Below are 23,837 nucleotides of genomic sequence, written 5' to 3' on the forward strand. Positions count from 1 at the left end.
TGTCATTACAAAAAGTTAGTTAATACTTGCATGTACAAAAAGTAAGCAAGACATATATGGTCACTAACCTTCTCAACTTCTTTAGTTCGTCAAGCTTCTTCCTGATAGTTTGACAGATTTCCAATTTCCATCCTAATCCTTTCCCTTTCTGCATGTACAATCTCTTTGTCACAAACACCCTTATGTCCTCTAACATAGTGATTAGTGGCTTCTTTCTAGTTTCTTCAATAGTTGCATTGAAGCTCTTATAAACACCATTTTCCATTGCATCACATCCCATTCCCACCTTAAAAAAATCCATTGACAAAATAGTTAGGGTGCCTTTTAATGAGATAACCATTTGCCATACATCAAAGCTCTTGATCTCTTCCATTGCTAGTTTGGAAAATCTTGATTTCATCCATTGAATCAGAGCGGTGTTTTTAGAGAAAGGAACTATGAGTAATGAGGTATTGATCGAGAACGGAGTATGAGAATTGATCCCTAACTGTTGTTCTTCGTAAATGAGGGTAAAAGAGGATAATTCCACATAATTGCCACATTTTAACTAATTTGATTTTTCTTAAAATCTTGTAAAACACAAAATGACTGGCTTAACTGGCATCAACTGGTAATAAAGATTTAATTTACACATAAAAATAAGTTCAAGGAGAAAATATGAAAAAAAAAATCATGAATTAAATATATACAAACCTAATAATATATTACCCTTTTAAGTCATTGCCCCTAGACTATATAAGGGATAGAATTTATTTGACAATTCTTTGTGTTTGTATTTCTCTCAAACAATATATACAAATACATATGTGCATGCCCCTATAATCTATAATATATACAAATATTTCCCTTCACACTTAATCCAATTTGTATCCAACACAACATGATATGTCCCAATTTTACAACTATATGGCCGGAAAGACATCAAAACCTTCCTTTGTTTAAAAAGTTGTGTCAACAAGTATAAACGGGAGACGATAGGAAAAAGTACATCTTTATATGCAATGCATATAACATCACCATTAACGGGCATTTGGTAAACCTTATCCAACTCTTGGAATCAATATATGACAAAACTACCTTTAAAAGAAACAACTTAAAAAGAAAACCATTATACCACATACGCTACATATTTTACAATTTAGCCCTTTGTTTTAAATTTGTGTAGTTGATTGGGCACGTGCGGTAGGACTAGGGAATATGAATGCAGACAGCAAGTTCTAAATAGATTGAGATAGAGATATATATTTACTGGAACCCACCACCATCACGTGCACCTCTCTTCAGTCTCTGTCTCCTTCCCCAAATTGGCCCAATTATTGAGAAATGACATTTTGGACTCATACATAATTGCATTGTCACCAAATACCCCCCATCTATTGAGGATACTTTATTTCAGCCCCAAACTCCACCGGCTTTCAAATACTTTATCTCCATTCGATATTCATTATAAATCTTATTTATTTGATTTCAGCATAAAAAGGAAATCTATATAATGCAACTCTTATAGAAGAAAAAGCAGAACATCTTTGTCAAGTTATATATATGGTATTAGATGCAAATTATATAGAATACATTTAATATGTGAGTAAACTACGAGCCATAGTTGTCAACCAAGTGCTCAAAAATGGACCATCCATGTTTTCCCCACAAGCACATGTAAGCAAATGTAATGGCCTTCTCATAGGGTAAGAGGATATATAAATTGAAATTAATGTATCAATTAATATATATTCTGGTTTGGTGAGAAATATCAAGTGTATTTTATATTTTTTGTAGATTAGTTTTTTAAACTTTCTTTTTTTAAAGATTAACTCGCTCTATTATTAAATACTGGAAAACTGTTATGATAAGATTGAAACTATACAGATTTTTCTGTGTTGAAACTTTGAAAAAAGAAAAAACGTAGTATTTGCACATCCGGACGAGTAAAAGGGCTTAAAATTATTTGAAAATTCAAAAAATCAAATTTTACTAAGATTACTAGCAATTTGGGTATTATCATATTTTTTAAGAGGATATTTTAGAAAAAGCAAAATTTTTGCATATCTAGACAAGTAAAATGGGCTTACCAATATATGAAATTATAAATAATCACATTTTGTTATTTTTGATGACGAGGAAGAGGATAATGTTTATTCCCGTGTATGTGTTGAATAGGCATATTAAGTTATGCATAATTGCATATAAAAAGAATTATGTTTCTTTCTTCGAATCATCTGCATGGGTTTTGAGGTTTTCTAATAATATTGTGGGGAAAAAATGCTTTATAATATTCATTATGTTTTAGAAAAATAAGATTGTTTTGTTTTTCAAAAAAGTCATTGAAAAGTTGTTTTATTTTTATCAAAACTACTGAAAATAATATTTTAATTTTCGAAAAAAAAAAAACACTGAAAAATATATATATTTTTTTAAATAAAAACCCTACAACCGGATGAGAGTTTTTAACGACCTAAAATGTCAAATATATATATAATCTCTGTTTATTGTCCTTTTTCAATTAAAAAAAATAAAGCAATTAAACTTTGTTATATTTTCAGTTTAAGTAAACTATGATCTAAAAACGTTCTAGTCAACTATGTCAAACATTGTTTTCTCTATTGAGATTATGGTTCAGTTTAAGTAAACTAAAACTTTGTTATATTTTCAGTTTAAGTAAACTTTGTTATATTTTCAGTTCAAGTATTGTTTTCTCTATTTGAGATTAAGGTTCAAACTTTGTCTGAGATAAGGTAAAATTAGAAATAACTTAAGAGTGGTTAAAAAAAATTATGATGTCATCGACATCAATATTATTTTTATTAAAATTTATGCATCTTTATTTCATTATACGCTTTAGCGGCTCTTTTTGCTTTATGAAATTAAAAGCCAAAATATGTGTTTTAGCCATTAAGCTTTTCAAAAACATTTTCATGGTTAAGCTTTTCAAAATATGTGATTTATTCCGATATTAATGAGACTTCTCTATTTTCGTTCCCACCCACCATACCAACATCAAATACATGCGACTTTATAGAGAAGTAGAAAACCATCCATGCAAAGTTAAAATGATGAAAAAGAATGAAAAGGTTAGTAGTATTAAGTTCTTAGTTTTTCTTTTTACTGGGGAAAACAACGAATGGAATGAAATCAAAAATAAAAATGACAATCACAGACAATAAATTTAAACTTGCAATCATAGAGAATAGTATTATTGGTCATCGATCAATTTTATTTCGCTATTTGGGCTCATCTCAGCCAGCCCATAGTCCACATAAAAACTACATTTAATTAGTTCTATCAATAAAATTTTCCAACCATACACACAAAGAAAGGGGGAACAGCAACATTTAATCCAACGTTAATTTCTAAAAGTAACCCTAAATTTAACCCAATTATGCACCAAGGAAATAGCAAAATCAACAATTTTTTGTATGGCGTAAGAGTGTGGTTGAACACTTTATTGTTCTCGTATTCTGAGGGGCGTAAGACTGTTGTTGAACATTTTATTGTTTCTCATCTTCCAAACACATCATAATAAAGTGGCGCGTTGTGGTACGTTTAGAAGACGAGAAACAATCTTCTTTAGAGAAAATCATCTTTTTTCATTAAACCCAATTAATTTTATACTTCTCGTCACACCGTCCCCATAGGAATTTTCTAAGTAATTTTTCTAGATGGTGAATAACACAAAGAGTGACTTTAAACAACGATAAATAAAAGATGGGAAGGCTACGAAGGACCGTCTTGACCAAAGTGATGCAACCAACTAAAGAAAGGGACTTAGATTTCTAATATGAAAGCTTTGATTGAACTCGCTTAATAATTGACTCCGACTTCCATTTTCTTTTGGGAGCCATATTGGAACCGACTGGACCCCCAAATATTAAACAGGAAAGAGGTCGCATCACATTCGAGGATTCTAGCACAATTTATGATTCCTTTATCCGACACCCGAATACCGAACACCTTGGATTTGTGAAAGTTTACTTTCAAACCCTATAAGGCATGAAAGCATATAATAATACATGCCAAGTTCCTCCGGTTTCTTCTATCCTAATCCCTCACAAAAATAGTTTCGTAAGCATAAAATAAGTGAAAAATAGAAACACTACTATTTGGGATTTTAATTCCATAAAATAATGATAGATTGTAAGCTACACTCAACACAACATTAAGCCCCTCAATGGCGATGTGTAACGTCCCGAAAACAATAATAATTTTTTTTCATTTTGAAGTCTATCAAATTATTCATTAATTGTTCAAAATCAACATCTATTCAGAATATTCAAAACATCATAGTACAATTATTCAAAATGGGGAAATCATGATGGGAGGATGTTGTGCAATCACGTCGGGCTCTTCTTTTTCGAACCGGAAGTACCTGAAACGATAAACATAAACTGTAAGCATAAAGCTTAGTGAGTTCCCCAAAGTACCACATACCAAAACATACAGGTTCCATGGCCTATCCCCATGGTCTTTCGTTGCAATGTTGATAGCTAAATCCCGGTCTTAGGTAAAAGTGTCGTAGGCTACCCTTATGGTCTTTCCTTGCAATACCGAGGGCCAAATCTTAGTCTTACACACAAGTAACAGAGCCTAGATCTTGGTATTTCATACAGTTGCTAGGGGCCAGCTCTAGATCTTTCATGCAAGTAACATAAAGAAAACTAGCATTCCATATAACAAGTAATGAGTCGGCATTGGTGCCTTTTGACCCATGGATCTAGTGAGAAAACTCACCTCATAGACAGATAAGCAAACTGAATATCACGCCGCTCTAAGATTAACCATACCAGTCACCTTAATGAATTCAATGACACAATCTCAACATATAGATCAAAATACCAAAAATACCCCTAGATCAAACCCTAGTAAAAATCCAGGTCAAAGTCAACTTAGTCAATCGAGTTGACTCAAAGAGTACGTTGGGCGTACACAAAATGAATGTTGGGTGGAATACTTGGCTTACCAGAATCAGGGAGCTGACCATGAGCATGTATCACACCCCTTGGTACGCCCAACGTACATGGATGCTCTGACTTTATCCTTTAAGTGCTTAATCCTAAATCAATTATGTCCAAAATCCATATCTAGATCCTAAAAGGTTATGTTAACCATAAATTTCCAACTTTATGGTTCTACATGGATACTAAGACCTTTATAAAAAAAACTGTAACGCCCGCAGATTCGGGCAAGTCAATTTAGAGACGATAAGCGCCAAAAATAACTTTATGATAGAGGACTATTTAGAATAAATAATATTAACTAAGTTCTAGTATATATCACAAGGTTTTCGTACATATAAAAAAGTTGAAATCTGAGTTATAACGAAGAAGTTATGACATGTCGAAATTTCACAACAAAACCGGTACGACATTGGGAATCGTAAAAAGTGAGTTTACAATAAATTACTTTTTAGCCTTAGTAATATAAAAAAAAAAGTTGTATAATACGTCTCCACCTACGTATGGATATAAAGAACATCAAAAATGGAGCTCGTATGCAAAATTTATGACCTTCCGAAGATGTAGTTGTCTGAGGGTATGACACATGGCAAAAACCCTATCCGCCTCAAGTCCACGACGTGAACATTAAGTCCACAATGTGAAATTAGTCAAGAACACTAATTGAGGCTAGAAAAAACATGCTAAGCCTACGGGAGTGACGTGTTAAAATCCCACAACGTTGACATAAAGGCCACGACATGGAAATGTCATCCGGACACCTTTTGAAGCTAGAACGCAGATGGCAAGCCTACAAAGTGATTCAGCCATGGGCCACGACGTGAACATCAAGTTCACAATGTGAATAGGCAAAAAAAATCCTATAAATAGCAAGTGAGACCCTTTCTCTCCTTACAACAAACCTTCTTTCCTCTCTCTTTCTCGTTTAATGAAGGCGTTCTATGCTTCGAGCCCGACGATCACGAACCCTGATCGTTTCTAGTTAGATTATATCAAATCACACTACTAATTTCAGTGCATAGTTACTCTCATCTTACACACACACACACACACACACACACACATATATATATATATATATATATATATATATATATATATATATATATATATATATATATATATATATATATGAAGTACTTAATATGAATTACTGTTATGTGTGCATGTTATTTATGTTCCTGATATTTATGTTGGATGAATGATTTATACATGTTTTAAATGATTTAAACCGTATATGTATTTTATATCTATGAATATGTTGAGTAGAACATGGGTAGATAAATAATGAGGGATGAAAATTGATATAGATAAATATTGGCAGTTGCACCATAACGCGTAGGTGTTTTTGATTTACGTGTTCACCAGATGTACACTAAATATCCTGGCAGCTGCGCCTAAAGGATAATATCGCTAGTTGCGCCTAATAGGGAACATCATAATCCTAGCAGCTGAGCCTAAATGATAATATTGGAAGTTGTGCCTAATAGATAACATTGATAGTTGTGCCATTGGAAACAATGTACTTCGTGCCTATTCCTTAGGAGAATCCTTAGGAATGAATGAGTAAGTGATAGATGATTATTAGGGTAGATTTTTAAGAATAAAGAAGATAATGGGGATGGGTAATTAGGTTAATTGTTTTAGAATTAAACATAATAATTATATTATTGTGGGTTGAAAACCCTATATACTCAATGTTGGATTATGTGTCTAAGCCCATAACTATAATTGGTACGTACTTGACCCGATACAACATGGTACAGTTGGGTTGTAACACTCTGGAACAATTTGATTGGATGGATATTGGAGAAAGAGGCTATTTGTGATTTATTAATATATTATAGGTATAATATATTAATTGAGAAATCATATTATTTAATTAGTATTGATCAAGAATTAATTTGGAATTAATTTAGTGATCAAAAGATACTAATTAAATTTGCAGGGACTGATTAGGTAAATTAGTAATATTTATAGTTTGGGCTAATGATCCATGTTGATTAGAAATGGACTGGATCTTTATGGGGATCCATGGAGAGTTAGTTCATAAGGATAATAAGTTATTGGATTAAAAGCCTAAGTGAATTAAGGTTTACAAGTTTAAACCTTAAGGATTACAAACTATAAATATGATCCCTAGCTTGCTAAAATCGGCCCCCTAATGAGTCTAAGAGACTATAACCGAATTTATCTCTCCTTACTTCTCTCTCAAATTCCTCCTATTGTTCTTCGTTTGTTATAAGACATTTGAGGCATCACACTTGAGGTACTAGGCTGTAACGACCCAAATTTCAAAGCCAAAAATTTCATTTTTGAATTAACGCATTTAATAAACATTTTACCAAAACCTTGTCAATAAAACATTCCATTACAAAATCATAATGTTGTATTTCAAACCATAACATCATAAGTATTGAAAATTAGAGTATAGTCCTAAAAACTTCTTGCGGAAACATGTGTGTGTGTGATGCACTGCTACACCGCCAACTCTTTCCCCTTCGACGAAGAGGTACCTGAAACCAAAACCAAAACTGTAAGCACAAAGCTTAGTGAGTTCCCCCATCATACCACATACCATACAATATCGTCAGTATCTTTCAACCGGTAACCATCATCGGTATCTTTCAACCGGTAATCAACATCGGTATCTTTCAACTGGTAACTGGGACTATTTCACTCCCTACCACTAGCATACAATCAACAGATATAAGCATACAGTCAGGCATATACGGGTACTGACCTACCCTTAGGTCCTAAGGACCACTGTCAGGGAAACTAATCCCTACTATACACATAATATACTATCCAAATAAACCTCATAACCAACACATAACCAGACCAAGATAATTATCACAAAGACCATTATATTTTAAATACCCCTTTTTGGTGGGCCGGTATTGTGGCCTTAGACCCACCCCTACTGGAAGGTAACTCAACTCGATATCATGCGGTGTCTGAATTATCCTCAGCGCACAAGTCGACTCCCAACGACTCCTTGATCCCTACACGACAACCTTCAAGTCAACACATATCACATACAACCCTAAACAGGGTTAGCCCAAGTTCAGTCAAAGTCAACATTGGTCAAAGTCAACATTCAGTTGACCTGACTCGCCGAGTTGGCCTACCAACTCGTCGAGTCCATGCTTCTCTAATCCCACCAAAACCCCGACCCCACTCGTCGAGTCTAGCAAAACTCGACGGGTTCTCCTTCAATCATAACATCGGGACCATCTTCATCCAACTCGCCGAGTTCCTTCTTGAACTCGTCGAGTTAATCTCCAACTTAAGAACTTGTCCAGTCTATGACTCGCCGAGTTGTATGAACAACTCGCGAGTCTATCTTCAAATATTGGGAGATTGCTATGGACTCGCCGAGTCTGCTCATACCACTCATCGAGTCCCATGGCTTCCAGGTCCCTTTTCGCGTCTAAACCCACAAGGGACTTCCTTCCAAACACTTACCCATTCACCGATAGGGTTTGGGTGCACAATGGTCACCGACTCGTCGAGTTCCAATAGCAACTTGCCGAGTCCATCCTTGACCAATTCTATACAGTCGATTTAAATGAGGTCTAACACACCAAAACCATATATCTAGCCTCCTAATGTCCATTTTATACATAAAGTGCCAAACTTGATGCACATGCATGAGGTTTTTAGCTTAAAAATCCATATAAAGTGTCCTACAATGTGCATCGGGCTCTCATAGCCCTAAAGTTGGAACCTTTATGCCATGAGACCCCTCTTAAGGCCTAGATCTGAAGGCTAGAGTCCACATAACACCCTTTAAATCCGAAAATGGCTTGAAAGACCTAAATGCACCCAAGATCTACAATCTAAAGATGAACAACCAAATAGAAGACCAAACTAGGAGCATTTTACCTTGATTAAGCTAAAGATGGAATGAGATTTCTAGATCCACAAGCCCCAATTCGAATACTCAAGCTCCTCTTCTTCCTTCCAAGCTTCACAAGTCAACAAAAGCACCAAAATGGCCTTAACACACACACACACAATTTGCTAGGGTTTCGATATGCAGCTCTAGGAGAGTGTTAGGGACAAGGGAGGCTGAGTTAAGGTGTTTATATAGGGTGCAAACCCTTATATTAGGGTTTTGTCCAGACTGAACATACTCGTCGAGTTCGATCTCTAACTCGCCGAGTCAGCCACTTAACTTCCCGTGTCGAAACCGCTTCTACTCGACGAGTTGGGCCACCAACTCGCCGAGTCCTAGGCCAAAATGCAAAATACTTAATTTAAAAATATGTACCAGGAACCAGGTGTTACATAGGCTCTTGAAAGACCAATTCCTACAAGCTACCACAAAGAGGTAATCTTTTAACTTACTTTTATGATTCATATGTCAAATTGTATGCTAGTTGTAGGCTTCATGCTTTGGAAATTTTTGTTGCATGTATAACTAGAGAAAACTTAGATCCAAAGCTATTAGGGTTGTATGTGCGCCATAGGAGTGTTTTTTGTTATAGTACACAAAACCTAATAGCGGTATCAGAGCTATGGGTGTTTTTTGTTATATAGATGTATTTGTTTATTGTTCAAATTTGAAAAAATTTCATTTTTGCACTTTGTCAAGGTGAACTCTCCGTGTCCATATATGAACTCGATGATTTCATCATGAACTCGACAAGTCCATGCCATGACTTGACGAGTTGGGCAGTCTGGTTGCAAAATTTTCGAGTCATTTGGCCTGTTTTGGATTAGGATCATTACCACAAAACGTTTTGGTTCATAAAATTTGATTTTGTTGATATGATAATGATTATCCCCATCCAATAACATGATGATTGAAAAACTTTTAAGATAATTCCTTGATTTTGTGAAAAAACTAATTATTTATAAAATTTGAATCATTTTGCTACAAGAGTTGAATTAGAACAATTTAGTAATGGATAAAATGATATGATTGTTTTATTAGTGTAAAGTTTGATCTAAACGTTTTTAAGGAGTTACAAATTTTCTCATCAAATTTGGAACTCAAAAGTTTTTTTAAGGAGTTACAAATAAATATTAGTTAAATTGATCTTAATGTTTTTGAAGAGTTCCATATGTTATGGAACTTGAAAACTCTCATATTCATAAAACAAATTACCTCCTTAAGTTATGGAGTTCAAAAGTTTTTCAAGAATTACAAAACTTGTCTTCAAGTTTTAAAAGTTGAAAAGTCTCAATTAACAAATATTGAATTCATAAAAACCCTAGTAATTTGAAACGTTTTCAAAAATGGAACTCATAGGTTCATAACTTAAAATTAATTAAATAGTTTTAATTTGATTTAGCATCTTGATGTTTTTGAATAGTTTAGTTAACTCTTTTGGACTTTATTAATAGTTAATTAAATGTTTAATTAAAAGAGTATTATTAAATCCACAATCATATGGTTTAAGTTTAATTAAATAAAGAGTATAATTTATTAATAGATTAAACCATCAAATATTTTAAAAGTTTAAAATACACCCTTATACTATATAAAATTAAAAGTCTAATATATTATATATGTATAGTTAAAATTCAATCTTACCGTTAGTAGGCTTCATTCACGAGGCTGGTCTATAAGGGGTGCTTAAGGAAGCGGCCTATAAAATGACCGACATTGGGTATACACTCTTACCCACCACACATTTGACTAGCAGAGGGTCGTTAGGCGAGCAGGTTTGACAGGATAATTAAATCCACATTAGAAGTATAATAAAAATACCAAGTAACTAAACATTTATAAATTCACAATCTTAGTTACTTAGGAAAAAATGTGAATTTGGTGCTAACCCATGAAATTGCACTTTGCACCTTGCTAAGTCGTTAGTAAAGCGTGTGTGGTTAACCGACACACTAATTTGGGACTAGTAACGGTGGCAAAGGGTAGCTTGGTGTTAATCATGGATCAATTGAGCGTGTGTGGTTAATCGGCACATTGATTAGGTGACTAGTAAGGGTGGCAAAGGGTAGCTTGGTGTTAAAGGAAGAGTAAGCTAAGTCTGGTCGCAAAGATATGGATTTTGATCGCATGGTTCGATGATCAAATTTGTGAGCTGCTACTAGGAGTTATGATATGTTGCTTAGGAATATGTAGTAACATAGTTTTCATTTGTAATTGCATTGTATAGGCAAGTTTTCAGTGTTTTATAAATAAATAAATTTTTTAATTTTTATCATATTTTATTTATCCTTGCAATGACATTTTCGAAAATTAATGTTTGTATATTTCTATTGTTAGCAATATTGGAAAATTAATTTGATTCTTTTGTTCGTGCTAGTGTCATAATTTACCAAATAAGGAAAGATTCACATCGCCTGAGTTTCAATTGGATAGAAACTTGGAATCATGCAACTTGTGTTGTGTGATGGATGAGAACCTTCGTCCTTGGGAAATTAGGACTAATTCCTTGTCGACATGTATATGTGAGTCAAGTGAAGGACTAGGGGATCAGGTACACTTGGTTGTGCGTTGGTCAGGTCCACCACAAAGAACAATAAGACTATTCGTTATGATTTACTAAAAGTTTAGTAAACATGGTTATACTTACAAGATTAAGTGTAATTTTGAATCATTGGAAAAGTTTCAATGTGTGGCAGAACGAATAATAAGAATCAATTAGGCAGAAAGATTAAAAGTTTCTCCAATCTGAAAGGAAAGGAGAAAACTTTAGTATTATGTTTTATGATCATTTTAATGATTATGAAAACCATATCACAATTGATCCTCTAAGGACACCTTAGTGCATTTGTATGACTAAGAAGAGGAATCGGGATTTTTTGAAATGGTTAAATCAATTAAGGTGAGTCATACTTCATTCCAAAATTGAATCTTAGAGTCATATTCCAAGATTGCACATTGAGTGCCATGATCTTAAGAAGGTTTATAACACATTTGTAATTGGTAGATGTGATGTTTTGGATAAAACAAAGACCATCTAAGACCAATTGTGTGAAGTGTTATTCTTGATAACACACTAACTCTTGAATACTTGTTTGTCGAGGAATGATTCTTGAAAAGAGAATCTTATATGTCAAAAGGTCAGTGGTAGTCTTAAAGATCATGAAAAGTTTCAAGAACTGGTCAAGACTAACCCTATTGTTAAATCACTAGCCTACAACTTGAGGCTTTTGACCTATGGTGTTGACATATTCTTGTTTATGTGCCCATTCCAATTAAAGTTGACTATGCATGTAAGTTATATAAGTTCTCAATTGTTTGCATAACAACTTGGAAGGAATGGTAGACCTTTGAGTTGCCAGGTTGCAAGAAATTAAGATTGAACAAGTTCAGTCCATATGAGTTTGGATTTATCACTAACCTTGTCTTGTGATTATGGTGTGACAATCGTTAATTTTTCGGTCAAGTCAAAGTCAACTAAAGTCAACAAGTCAAACCGTTTGACTCAATTTGCCCGCGGGTACTAGAATTTACATTATGTAATTTCTACACAACTCTCTATTCTAATGAGAGATCATAAATCAAAAAGTGCGAACATCTAGATCTCCTTAACCTAAAACTGTGGTACATGGCGAGCCAAACCGATAAATCAATGTCGCATACTCATCAGGAGTGTGTAAGATCCTTAAACAAGGCTTAACAGGGTTTACGAACCTTGCATTGCGAAGCCGGATACTCACAAATGCCACACATGAAACCTCTCTCAATCATTTTCACTCTATCTCTCTCTATTGTCCAATCTCTCCCAAATCTCTTTAAGAGTGTTAAATCTCTCCCGAATCTCTCTAAGAATGTTAAATCTCTCCCAAATCTCTCTTTGTATGAGAAATCTCTCCCAAATCTCTCTCAAAAGTTTCCGTAACTTTTTGAAGTCATTTGGGTCATTCCGACCCTTAACCAGGTCAAAAACGGCTTAAAACGGGGTAAAAAGGAGTAAAATAGGCTTAAGGACCCGAAACCCTCTTAAAAGGGGGGAAGCCTCTTAGGACCCGAAATTCCTCTTAGGACCTGAAATTCCTCTTAGGGACCGAAACCAAGAAGACCCAAACCCTCCTGAGCCGAACCCTCCTGAAGCGAACCCTCCTGAGCCGAACCCGAAGCTACTGTTCATTCACTCTATTTCGCTTCTTACTTCCTGAACCGAAAACTGCGAACCGAAAGGTCCTTTCGTACCTAACCTCGCTCAGGAAGAACCGAACCCGAACCTCGCTCAGGAAGAACCGAACTCGAAACTACTGTTCACTTCGGGCTATTTCGGTTCTGATGCCTATGGACCGAACCCTTCGCTTCCTCGCCTCCCTTCGCTTCTTGCTTCAGACCGAGCTTGCCTTTCGCCTCTTACTCCCAGTTCGCTTCTTTCGCTTCCGGCTCGGCATCAGCAAGGACCGAACCTCGGCCTAGGACCGAGAGGTCTTGCTGGAAGTGCTTTTTCTCCCGGTTTTCGTCTAGTTTTGCGTTTAAGGCCCGTTTTTAATTATTTTAACGTGGGATTTTCACCCAAAATCATATTTTAACATAATGAACCCTAAATATTCACAATTTAATCATATTTTCATGAAAATCTTTATTGAAATAATAAAAGCTTGTGGGTAAAGTACAAAGAGGTGGAGTGTTGACTTGGCTTTACCTTATGACACAAGCAACCACTCCCATACCCACTCTATGACCAGCCACACCTCCCCACCTTACCTAGGTCACATCAATGTCCTTTCCACTCAATTATCACCCTTTCCCACGTTTTTGAAAGCTGGACATTCATCATCTCTCCTCACTTCTCTCATTTGCTCTCATTTCACCAAGGATCCAATTCCACTTTTCTCTCAAACTTTCTCTATCAAATTCGAGATTCAAGGCTGATTATCAAGCTTTCTCACACTCTTGGTAAGTATAATTCATCCTCTCTATGATTATTTCACTTCCCTCTACTCCAATCATAGATTGCTTATACAAATTACATCATTTTGGTGTTAGATTCTCGAAAATCTTCAAGGCATCTTCAAGTGTTCTTGAGTTGAACACTTCCCTAATCCAACATTCATCCACTAAAATCAATCAAGGTGAGTTCATACCCCTACATTTTCATGTTTCTCAAGTTTTTAGGGGGGGGGGGGGGGGGGAATACAAGTTAAAACACCAAGAACATAACTAAACTTTTCTAACAGCCTGCACCAGAAAAGTTCAACTCCATTCACGGACTGTTTTGGACAACTTAAACATTTTAGTTTTCAAAACTGTTTTAGGTGCAAGTATTTCCACTTCTTAGCTTTAAAATTACTACTTGCACATCTCCACACGATTTTTCTACAATTTATGGTGATTTTTACAAAACAGCCCGTCTTTTCAAACACAAATCCGGACCAGTCTGTGAATATGAGCATTTTAATACAAGTTAAAGGCTTCCAAAAATCATGATAAAAATTATGAGTAAACTAGATACATTTTGGGAACTCTTAGAATTTACGGATCTAGTTTTCAACTTCGTATGATTTTTCTATGACTTTTCTAAAACAGTGCAGAAAGGTTAAAGTTAGTTAACAACATATAAATTTCATAACACTTTGTATTATGTTGAGCAAAGCGTATAATCATAAGTTCTAATTATTGAATGTGTTTCCTTGTTAGTTTATCATCATAAACTGAAACTAAGTCATTCATGATAAGATTATTCATTCATTTAGAACACGTATTTTAAGCTATAAAAAGCATAGTTTAATGGATTCATAACACTAATGCATTTTCATAAAAGAATTCTTACATACTACAAACGTTTTAGATAAACTATAATAGGTATAGTTTATGATACATCACATAACACACTCATACAAAAAGAGTACATTCATACAGAAAAGTTTTACACTCACACACATTACACGTAAACTTGTTAACCTAAATTGTGAGACAATCTCTTTCCGTACATCTGAGTGCAGAATATAATTCCTGGTAAATATAATCAGAGTCTCCTAGAGGGAGAACGTGATAGTTGTATATAGATCTATATTGGGTTTAACACCCCACACCTTGCTTCTAGCTACAGTGAGACCTGCAGATCTATGGGTGACAAATGTCATTTCAGTTTTGCGACGCCTGAGAAATGTCGTGGCAGGTTCATTCAGTCATAGTATGATTATAGAGACTCACATAGGGATATAACAATACATAAAGTTTACGGTATTTTTATAAAACCTAATTGGTTTTATGTCGATTTAAAATCACTTTTTATCTCAATGAGTACAAATATTACAGTACAATTTCGGTTTTGGTAATTATGACTACACATCATTTGAAACCACATTTATACCTTTAAGTATGGCCAACACTTGTTATTTCTCGGTCCTGGGATTTAGAACTACATATACATAAAGTATTAACAAACATAAGAATTTACGGGAATTTTATTTAATTCAAGCGCGTTTTATGTCGATTTAAACACATACCATTTTCTATTAGTAAGAGAGGTTACTTATACATTTTGGTATTCGGTTATAAGACTACATTACACAGATGTTAAAGAAAATATCGGATTTTCTGGATACATATTCTAATGTTTTTACAAGGAAAACGGTTTACTTCTCTAACGAAATCTCTTATGAACTCACCAACCTTTGTATTGATACTTTTTCAAAACTACTTGTATTCTCAGGAATTCAGTGAAACAGGAAATCAACAACGTTTTGAGGATGGGACAATAATTCGTCAAACAGTTTATTTTGTATCATAATGTAATTGATGTGAATCATGTAAACATGTACTTTGATGTAACTTTTTCAATTATATTTGTGATGGTTGTATTTACTTTGAGCACTATTATACTCGTTGTTGTGATACTCTACATGAAGTCCTCCACCCCCGGACATTTCCGCCATCCTTGGTTTGGGGGTGTGACATATGGTTATGACAAATTCACATGGATAAGAACACATACACCATAAAATCTAAGTGTCATAAGGTTTCTCTGTATTTCATGTAAATGAGTGTGAGGAAACACTTTCACTAATAAGATTTTGATGAGATACCAGTTTTGTTATTTGCATTCTCAAATTCAATTATGATTATGACATCACTCTTTATAGTTCGAACTGTGAGAAATGTCAAAAGGTCTAAAAATTTGAGACTTATTGTTGTAAGTTCTAAATTTGTTTAGACACCCATATGAGCTATCTAAGGAAAGGTGCATGAGTTTGAAAGGCCTAGATAAATTCTTATCAAAGCATCTTGTATCAGAAATCTGAACTTTGGTAAGAAGATCAACAATGAATGATTTCTAGAAGTCCATCTTATTTATGAGTACATGTCAAAGCTAGTGGGAGCATAAGTGTTGTGCTAATAATGAAATAATTGTTATGCTAGTGGGAGCATAATCATTATGGTAAGTGTTGGAAGTTATCAATGTTAGTTATAGAAAACAAAAGTTTCAATTCGCAAAGATGCAGAGTTTGAAAAATTGTTTTGCTAGAATTAAGGGAGAGGAACTTATACTTCATTTCAAATCTAAAAGCTTAGATTATGAGATTTTAATCAAATATAGTCAAGGATATATATGAATATCATGTTGGAATAGTTCAACATAAGGAAATTCTATATATGTAAATATTATAGCAAAAGACTGGTCGAATATCATGTCTTTATGTAAGACATTATCAATCGTATCTCATATGCTTCGGGTATAGTATCGATTAAATATGCTATAATATTCTCATGTTCTAATTTTCCAAATGCCTAGGGCATTAAGAGGGAAAAAGGACTAGAACCAGATATGACTAAAGTGGTTAAACAAATGTCAAGGACAATCTAAGGTTCACTAAGGATTGGTTGCTTAAGGACAGCTGGAAGTGTAGTAGTGGATTGACTATATTGACATTATTATGAATAGATAGGATTCTATTAATAATGAGTTGTCATATGGCATATATGGAAATGTTTCCATAATGGGAGATGGATATTAATAATCTATGCGTAGGTTAGAAACTTTTATCAAGAAAGATGTTCAAAGGAATGTACTTTGAATTTCAGACTTCAATTCCTTGGAATTGTTTTGTTATCATTCTCTAGTGGAAAGTTTTGTAATATCGTTGGCAAAGTCTTTGTGACTTTGGTACATTACAAAATGTTATATTGCATGATATTTTACAATCTAACACATTCTAGCAGCGACAAGAATATGGTATTCTTACACTTGGAATAAGGATTTGAAATTGTGAAATGAGCATCATTGAAATGTTTTCGATTGATCTATTTTACATAGTAAGGACAATAGATAAACATAGTGTGCATGCTTGGAGCATGGGATAACTATTGTTTTAATTCAAGTATTAAGTTGATAAATCGAAACATTATATAATGAATAATGTGTAATTAATATGGTGATTGAATAAAAGGTGTTTGTGTCAACCCGGAATTTCTTCCGTTCAAACCGTTAAAAATAAATCAAATCGGAATTTATTTCTGCTCTTGTTAACATTATCTCGAGTCTAATTAAATATTTTTAATTCAAAACAATCGAATTTTGGGTCCAAGAACGAGTTTTTCCAAGTCAAAGCATAGCATTCGGGCCAAACACCCCTTCAAAACGAGTGTACGACCGCAAACTCGAGTTTACGGCTGTACACCCCCCACCCCACTCCTTGGCCATAAACTCACCCCTATATAAGGGATGAGTGGCCTTCATTTCATACTTTACACACTCCAAAGGATTTATCTCTCTACTCTCTCTCTCTCTCTCTCTCTCTACAATTTTCGATTTTGCTCAAAGACCCTCAAAAAATGTAAGTGATTCTTCACTTTGATTGTGTTTCTATCTCATTTCTATTGTTGAATCCATGTTTCATCCCATTTAATTTCATCCTTTTCTAGATTTTCTCTCTCACCAAGAACACACACACTAGTTTTTGGTGGCTAAAAACCTCATTCCAAGCCTCTTACAGTAAGTAACTACCATTTATGTTTGATATCTACTAGAAACCATTGGTTTTTCACCTAAAAATCGACCCAAATCATGAACACGAAATGGGTTTACGGCTGTAAACCCATGTGTACAGCCGTACACCCTTTAATAGCCGTAAACTCCATTTTTGGTCGATTATTGGCCTTTAAACCTCACCTTAAGTTGTGCACAAGGCTTAGAACATTTCCAAGAGGATAGAAAGCACCCCGGAACACCAAAAATCACACCTTTCATCGAGTGTTTATGGTCGTAAACCCAAGGATCGTAAACACTTGGGCCGTAAACCCTATAGGGATGCAAACTCATGACCGTACACTCCTAATTACGACCGCAAACTCCCCATCTTCAATCACGTGTGATTCAAACACTTAGTTTCAAGTGTTTCCTAGTCCTTAAGATGGTTTCATTCCATAACAAATACTGTTATGTGTCCATCTAATACATATATGTGCTTTGATATGTTAAATAGGATTCATTTGTGTCTGAGGCATTGTCTGACACCCAAAAACTCCTATTGATTGACACTCGAATCCCACGTCAAACAGTGAGTTCATACCCCTACACTTTTATGGTTTTTAAAACGTTTTCAGGGGGAATACAAGCCAAACATTAAGGTTTTCACAAATTAAAAACTGATGCAGTTACAACAAATCTTTCATCAAACAGTTAGATACCTTATCCCTTTTGTAATATGCGGAGCATAAGGGACGTTTTTCTAAACATAATTGCATAGTTTTCAGAACAGTACATGATCATAACATACCAGTCAAACTATAATAGGTATAATTTGGTAAACTCATTACAAGTTTTACATAATCAAACTATGTACAAAGTCAAACATATAAACTATGACAGATTTAGTTTATCCATTAATAGAGTATCTTATATAATAATTATTTTGTGTATAATTATTTATACTCTACACGTATACAACGATTTCGAACACGAGAACAACAGAACAACACATAAACTAGTTAATACATGATTGTGAGACATATCTTCGTTATGCCCCTCGGGGTACCAGTAAATCCTCACATTTAGTATAAGCAGAGTCTCATGGAGGGAGAACGTGAAATTTGTGAATAGATCTATTCGGGACCGACAATCACACACCTAAACTGTTAGCTACAGTTAGGCGGGCATGCTTGGGGTGACAAAATTTGTAATCATACGACACCTGAAGAAACGTCAAGGAGGTTATCGGTCATATTAGCATGGTTATACGAACTCACAATAGTATCAACTAATCCTTGTTTACGGGCTTTTCTTCTTCGATAATTTATTTTAACTAATAAAACTACCCATCTACTTACTGGGGGGGAGGGTATTCTAGGGACACAACCTTTGGTTTTATTTTAAGTAATAAAGCTACTATACTTGATGGTGATAGCTAGGTTTTTCTAACAGATCATACACTACATACTGGTGGTAGCCAGGGTTTTCAAACAGAACATACACTACATACTGGTGATAACTAGGGTTTTCAAATGGAACATACTTTTCATACAGTAATCAACAAACATGTTAGAAAATATTGGATATTCTTGGAAAACATGCATACATATTTCAGAACTTGTTAACAATGATTTTTCAATACAAACGGCATTTTACTTATAATGAAAAGAAACTGTTTGTATAAATTCAGTGAGTAGTTTTCAATACAAAAACATGCTTATGAACTCACCAACTTTATGCTGATACATTTTCAAAACCGCTTGTATTCTCATGACAACAATAGACAGGTACCCTCGCCAGCTTTTGGAGAAGAAGGAGCATTTTGGAGTCTCATCTCCTAATTTTTATATACTGATGTACACAAACTATGTTTTCAAACATATGTAAATATTGTTATTGTAATGTAATTGTCCGAACAAGGCCCAAAACCCTAATAGTCCTAAATATGGCCCAAAAAAACTATTTTCCAAACAATCACTTACTTGAGTTCGGCTGATTGCACACATCATCCCTTTTTCTTTATAAAAATCTTTTTATAAGCTTATTTTCTTTACAAAAATCTTTTTGGAAACTTATTTTCTTTCAAAAGATTACAAATTCCTCAGTTTGAGTTGAGACATACCCAAGAGCGTGCTCGAATCCCTCAATCCAAGGCTCGGATAAAAACTTGTAACGTCCTGAAAATCCAAGGGAAAATTTTCATTTTTAAAACAATAAATCATACAAACGTGTTGTTTCAAAACCGATCAAAGTGAACATATTATTTAAACATAAGAGTAATATCATTAATTGCCAATATTGAAAACTCTAGTGAATGCTGTGCAGTCACGTCAGGTCCTTCCCTTTCAAACCGAAAGTACCGGAAACCATAAATACGAAACCGTGGCGATATGTTCAGACCATTAGGAGGTTCCTATAGCATTTGGTATAAGTCCTTGGAGGGTTTCCACAGCTTCCTGATATGTTTACATGTTTAGTTCGTATAATATTTCTATGATTAGGGAAGACCGTGTGGAGGTTCCCACGCCAGTGAGCCAAGACCACGTGGGGGTTCCAGTGATACTTGGTGTAAGACCTCGGATGGTTTACACGGCATCGTTATATGTTTATATGCATGACTTATGTGGTTTATGTAGCTTTATAGCTAATATGGTATATGTGATTTATGTGGATTGTATGGGGTATGCTCTGGAGAACTCACTAAGCATTAGCTTTTGTTGATTTGTTTCATGTACTTCTGAGCTTAAGGGCAAGGACAATGCTTGATGGCGGGGTATTCACTCTCACAGACGTTTTTATGGGACACTCTGATATTTGGAGTAAAATATTTATGTTATGGATTTTGAAAACAATTGTCATTGATATTCCATATTTTGTGAAAATCATTTGGTTGATTTAAAATGGAAAAACAATTGTTTGAAAATTTGGATCGTTACAGTTAGACCGACCGATTCAATTGACTATAGGTTGGGAATACTTGGTCGACTTTGACATATTCAAACACTATATTTTGATATTTTTGGGATGTTGACCAAACTAAAATTCATGATTTGGTGAATATATGATTTTAAACATCCTAATAAGGCAAAACCATCTGTATTTGATTTGGTACTTTAGTGTCATATGACCTTTTAATGTAATTAAAGTTTATACAAACGTCAAAGAGTAATTAGATTATGTTCTGATACAAGTCAGGTGGTTTAAACTTTAAAATGTACACTTATATAAACGAGTTTGATCCTCAACATGACAAATTGACCAGGGGTCAAAAGATAGTTCCCCTTGCATGGTGAAGGGATAATAATTTTTCGGACTACAAGTATAATAGAAAAATATCTTTTTATAGCAGGGTAGATCCTAACCAACGGATTAAATATGTGTATAAATGGTAACTCAGCCTTTTGAAAAGCCTCTGAAGTCTCTATATATGCAACAAAAATAGAACAATGAAAACGCTTTTAAGTCAAAATAAAACTAAAACCGAATAAAACTTATGACTTAATCTCATCAAAATTGCAACGACCAAAAATAGACTCGCGCCAGGTAGGGGTCGAACCTACGACTTTCTGCTTAGGAAACAGACGCTCTATCCACTGAGCTACAGGCGCTTGATGTTTTTTATTTACATAATTGGTTTTTTATCCTTTAGAATGTCGGTCGTATAGTGTTACATAATCAAACAAAACTTAGACACTGTTTAATGTTTAAACAAATATCTTGATCCTGTGGCAAGATTCATCCTTCCTAACTGATATTTTGATAAAAGGGTTGTAATTTATGGAACCAAACATATATAGCCCCACTTGTTGGTCACAAAAGAAAAGAGCAACGTTTCTAGTGACACTTTGATGTGAATCGCATGTGTAAAACACAGTAACCAAAAGCCAGCTAAAGATTATAACCTAACTTTTTATGGTTCGTGGTCTAGACCCAAACCTACGTGGACCGTTCACTTGCTATAATTATTAATAAAAATAAAAACATTACATTATAATAAAGCTAACATACAATTGTCTTGGCAAATCTTACAAACTTTTTAATGCTATCGTAAAAGGTGTTGTGAGTACTTAAAGTAACATTCGCAATAGCAATAGCAAATACCAATAGCAAATAGCAGCCATGGGGTAACACACACTAAAATCACACACACATAAAACAGACCATTACTCTTTGTATATAAACACCAAAACACACACTCCCAATCACAAGCTGCCACCTTCTTTAATCACGTTGAATGTCTTCCTTCCTCTTTCTAATTCTTCTATCTTTTGGGTTCATCCACGATCAGAATTAAGCCAGGTTCACTCTTTTTGAGTTTTAGCGACTATTTATCATCTTTAAACTTGTTTTTTCCATCTGGGTATACGATAGTTTCTTGATTAATTAATTAATTATGTCTTAATTTTGAATTGTATGATTCTTTCAGGGTATAACCAGTTTGAGATCAAAGTTTCCATCTTTTTCAAGATTTTCTTGATTCTTGATCAGGCGAGTCTTTTTCAAGATCTTTGAACATATTCTGGTAAATCTCAAAAAGGGTATTCCAATTCTCATTACATGATTCTATATTGCAATTTTCAGATCACGTTGAAGCACCACCAATTAGCTATATGGAGACATTGTCTCTATCTTCCAATAGTTTGAGCATGCAAGAAAACAAGAACACAAAATGGACTAATGAACAAAACACATGGTTCGAAAGTGCTCTTGCTATATTCGATACCGATACACCAGACCGGTGGTCAAATGTCGCCGCTTTGGTTCCCGGGAAGTCGGAGATCGATGTCAAGAACCAATACGAGAAATTGAAAGCCGATATCAATGAAATCGAGGCTGATATGGTTCCCGATCCCGGCTATTTCACCTCGTCTTTTGAAGATCAGAGCTTCAGTCTCTTCGGAAAGAGGCCTCGATCTTGTGATCAGGAGAGACGAAAGGGTGTCCCGTGGACTGAAGAAGAACACAGGTTACACATAAACATAACTCGCACACCTTCCATGTTCTTGATTTTGTTTTATAATCAGACGTTAATTCGATAAACTTGAACTAATCGTGTCATTTTCAGGCGATTCTTGGTGGGTCTTCAAGTTCATGGAAAAGGAGACTGGCGAAGTATTTCACGTAACTTCGTGATGACAAAAACCCCGACACAAGTCGCAAGTCATGCGCAGAAATACTACGCGAGACAACATTCAGATGGGAAAGAGAAGAGAAGACCTAGTATTCATGATATCACGATCATCAATCATCCTGACAACACCGAGAGATCTCCACCGTCGATTAACAAACCCACTGGACTACCAAAGGACTTGCTACACTGGAATAACCCGAGTGATGAAACTGTGACGGCGTATCCATTTGAAATTGCGAAAATGAACAAGAGTGTCCGAGTTTACAACTCCGGCCTCCGTTTCCAACCTACAAGGTATCAGGTTCAAGGTTGAGGAAGCAAAGATTGTGTTTTTCATTAAAAAAACATGTTAATATGTAGTTATATGTACTTGTACTTTGTTTGTATTTCGATAGTTTGTTTTCATGTCTCTATCTTAGTGATTACTACGCGTATGACAAGGATGCAAGTTTCTAGAAGTAAGTAATTAGGAACTCAAGATCTCAGTAACCCAGCAAGGGAAATAGAATTGGCTTTACTATTCATGAATCATGATCGGGTTCACACGTATGAAATGTGAAATTTGTAGATTGACATGTGAAACCTAATTTAAGGTGCCTTTCTTTATCAAAGTTATAAAGCAAAGTTGGCGGGTTCTGTTACTAAAGAATTTAGATGAGTCATGTCTTTATGTGTTTGCTAGAGTGCCATGTCAGCGGCTGAGTCAACATCCACTCTTGGGAAATTTTAACGAATATTTAATTTGTAAGCTTTTGTTTTCTATTGGTACTCTTTACACCATAATGTATAGTATATATGCACAGGAATGTTGGCATGCTGACTGTTGGCTTTAGAATAGAGCTAGCTGAGTCTGCATTCCACAAGCATATTGTGTTATTATGCTTTTTTTCATCTCAAAGATAT

At 34.7% G+C, this 23,837-nt stretch overlaps 1 protein-coding gene and 1 non-coding gene across 2 annotated transcripts; one reads left to right on the top strand and one right to left on the bottom strand.

Annotated features, from left to right (window-relative positions):
* Positions 1-21,338: 21,338 nt before the first annotated feature.
* On the bottom strand, positions 21,339-21,411 carry TRNAR-CCU (transfer RNA arginine (anticodon CCU)). Its single transcript has one exon. It is a non-coding gene; the product is annotated as a tRNA-Arg (tRNA).
* Positions 21,412-21,889: 478 nt separating this feature from the next.
* LOC145014934 (transcription factor DIVARICATA-like) lies at positions 21,890-23,583 on the top strand. The gene is made up of 4 exons (XM_078973382.1): positions 21,890-22,102; positions 22,230-22,291; positions 22,385-22,769; positions 22,869-23,583. The coding sequence occupies exons 3-4, from the start codon at positions 22,414-22,416 to the stop codon at positions 23,245-23,247; spliced, it is 735 nt and encodes a 244-aa protein (XP_078829508.1). The 5' UTR covers positions 21,890-22,102; positions 22,230-22,291; positions 22,385-22,413; the 3' UTR covers positions 23,248-23,583.
* Positions 23,584-23,837: the final 254 nt, after the last annotated feature.

The sequence above is a fragment of the Lactuca saligna genome, chromosome 9, assembly GCF_052625555.1.
Source record: "Lactuca saligna cultivar CGN05327 chromosome 9, ASM5262555v1, whole genome shotgun sequence".
NCBI classification, from domain to species: Eukaryota; Viridiplantae; Streptophyta; class Magnoliopsida; order Asterales; family Asteraceae; genus Lactuca; species Lactuca saligna.

Coding starts and splice junctions, on each gene's coding strand:
- LOC145014934 (XM_078973382.1), top strand. CDS start 22,414: ATGGAGACATTGTCTCTATCTTCCAATAGTTTGAGCATGCAAGAAAAC. Junction 22,770..22,868: donor TGGACTGAAGAAGAACACAG/GTTACACATAAA, acceptor TGTCATTTTCAG/GCGATTCTTGGTGGGTCTTC.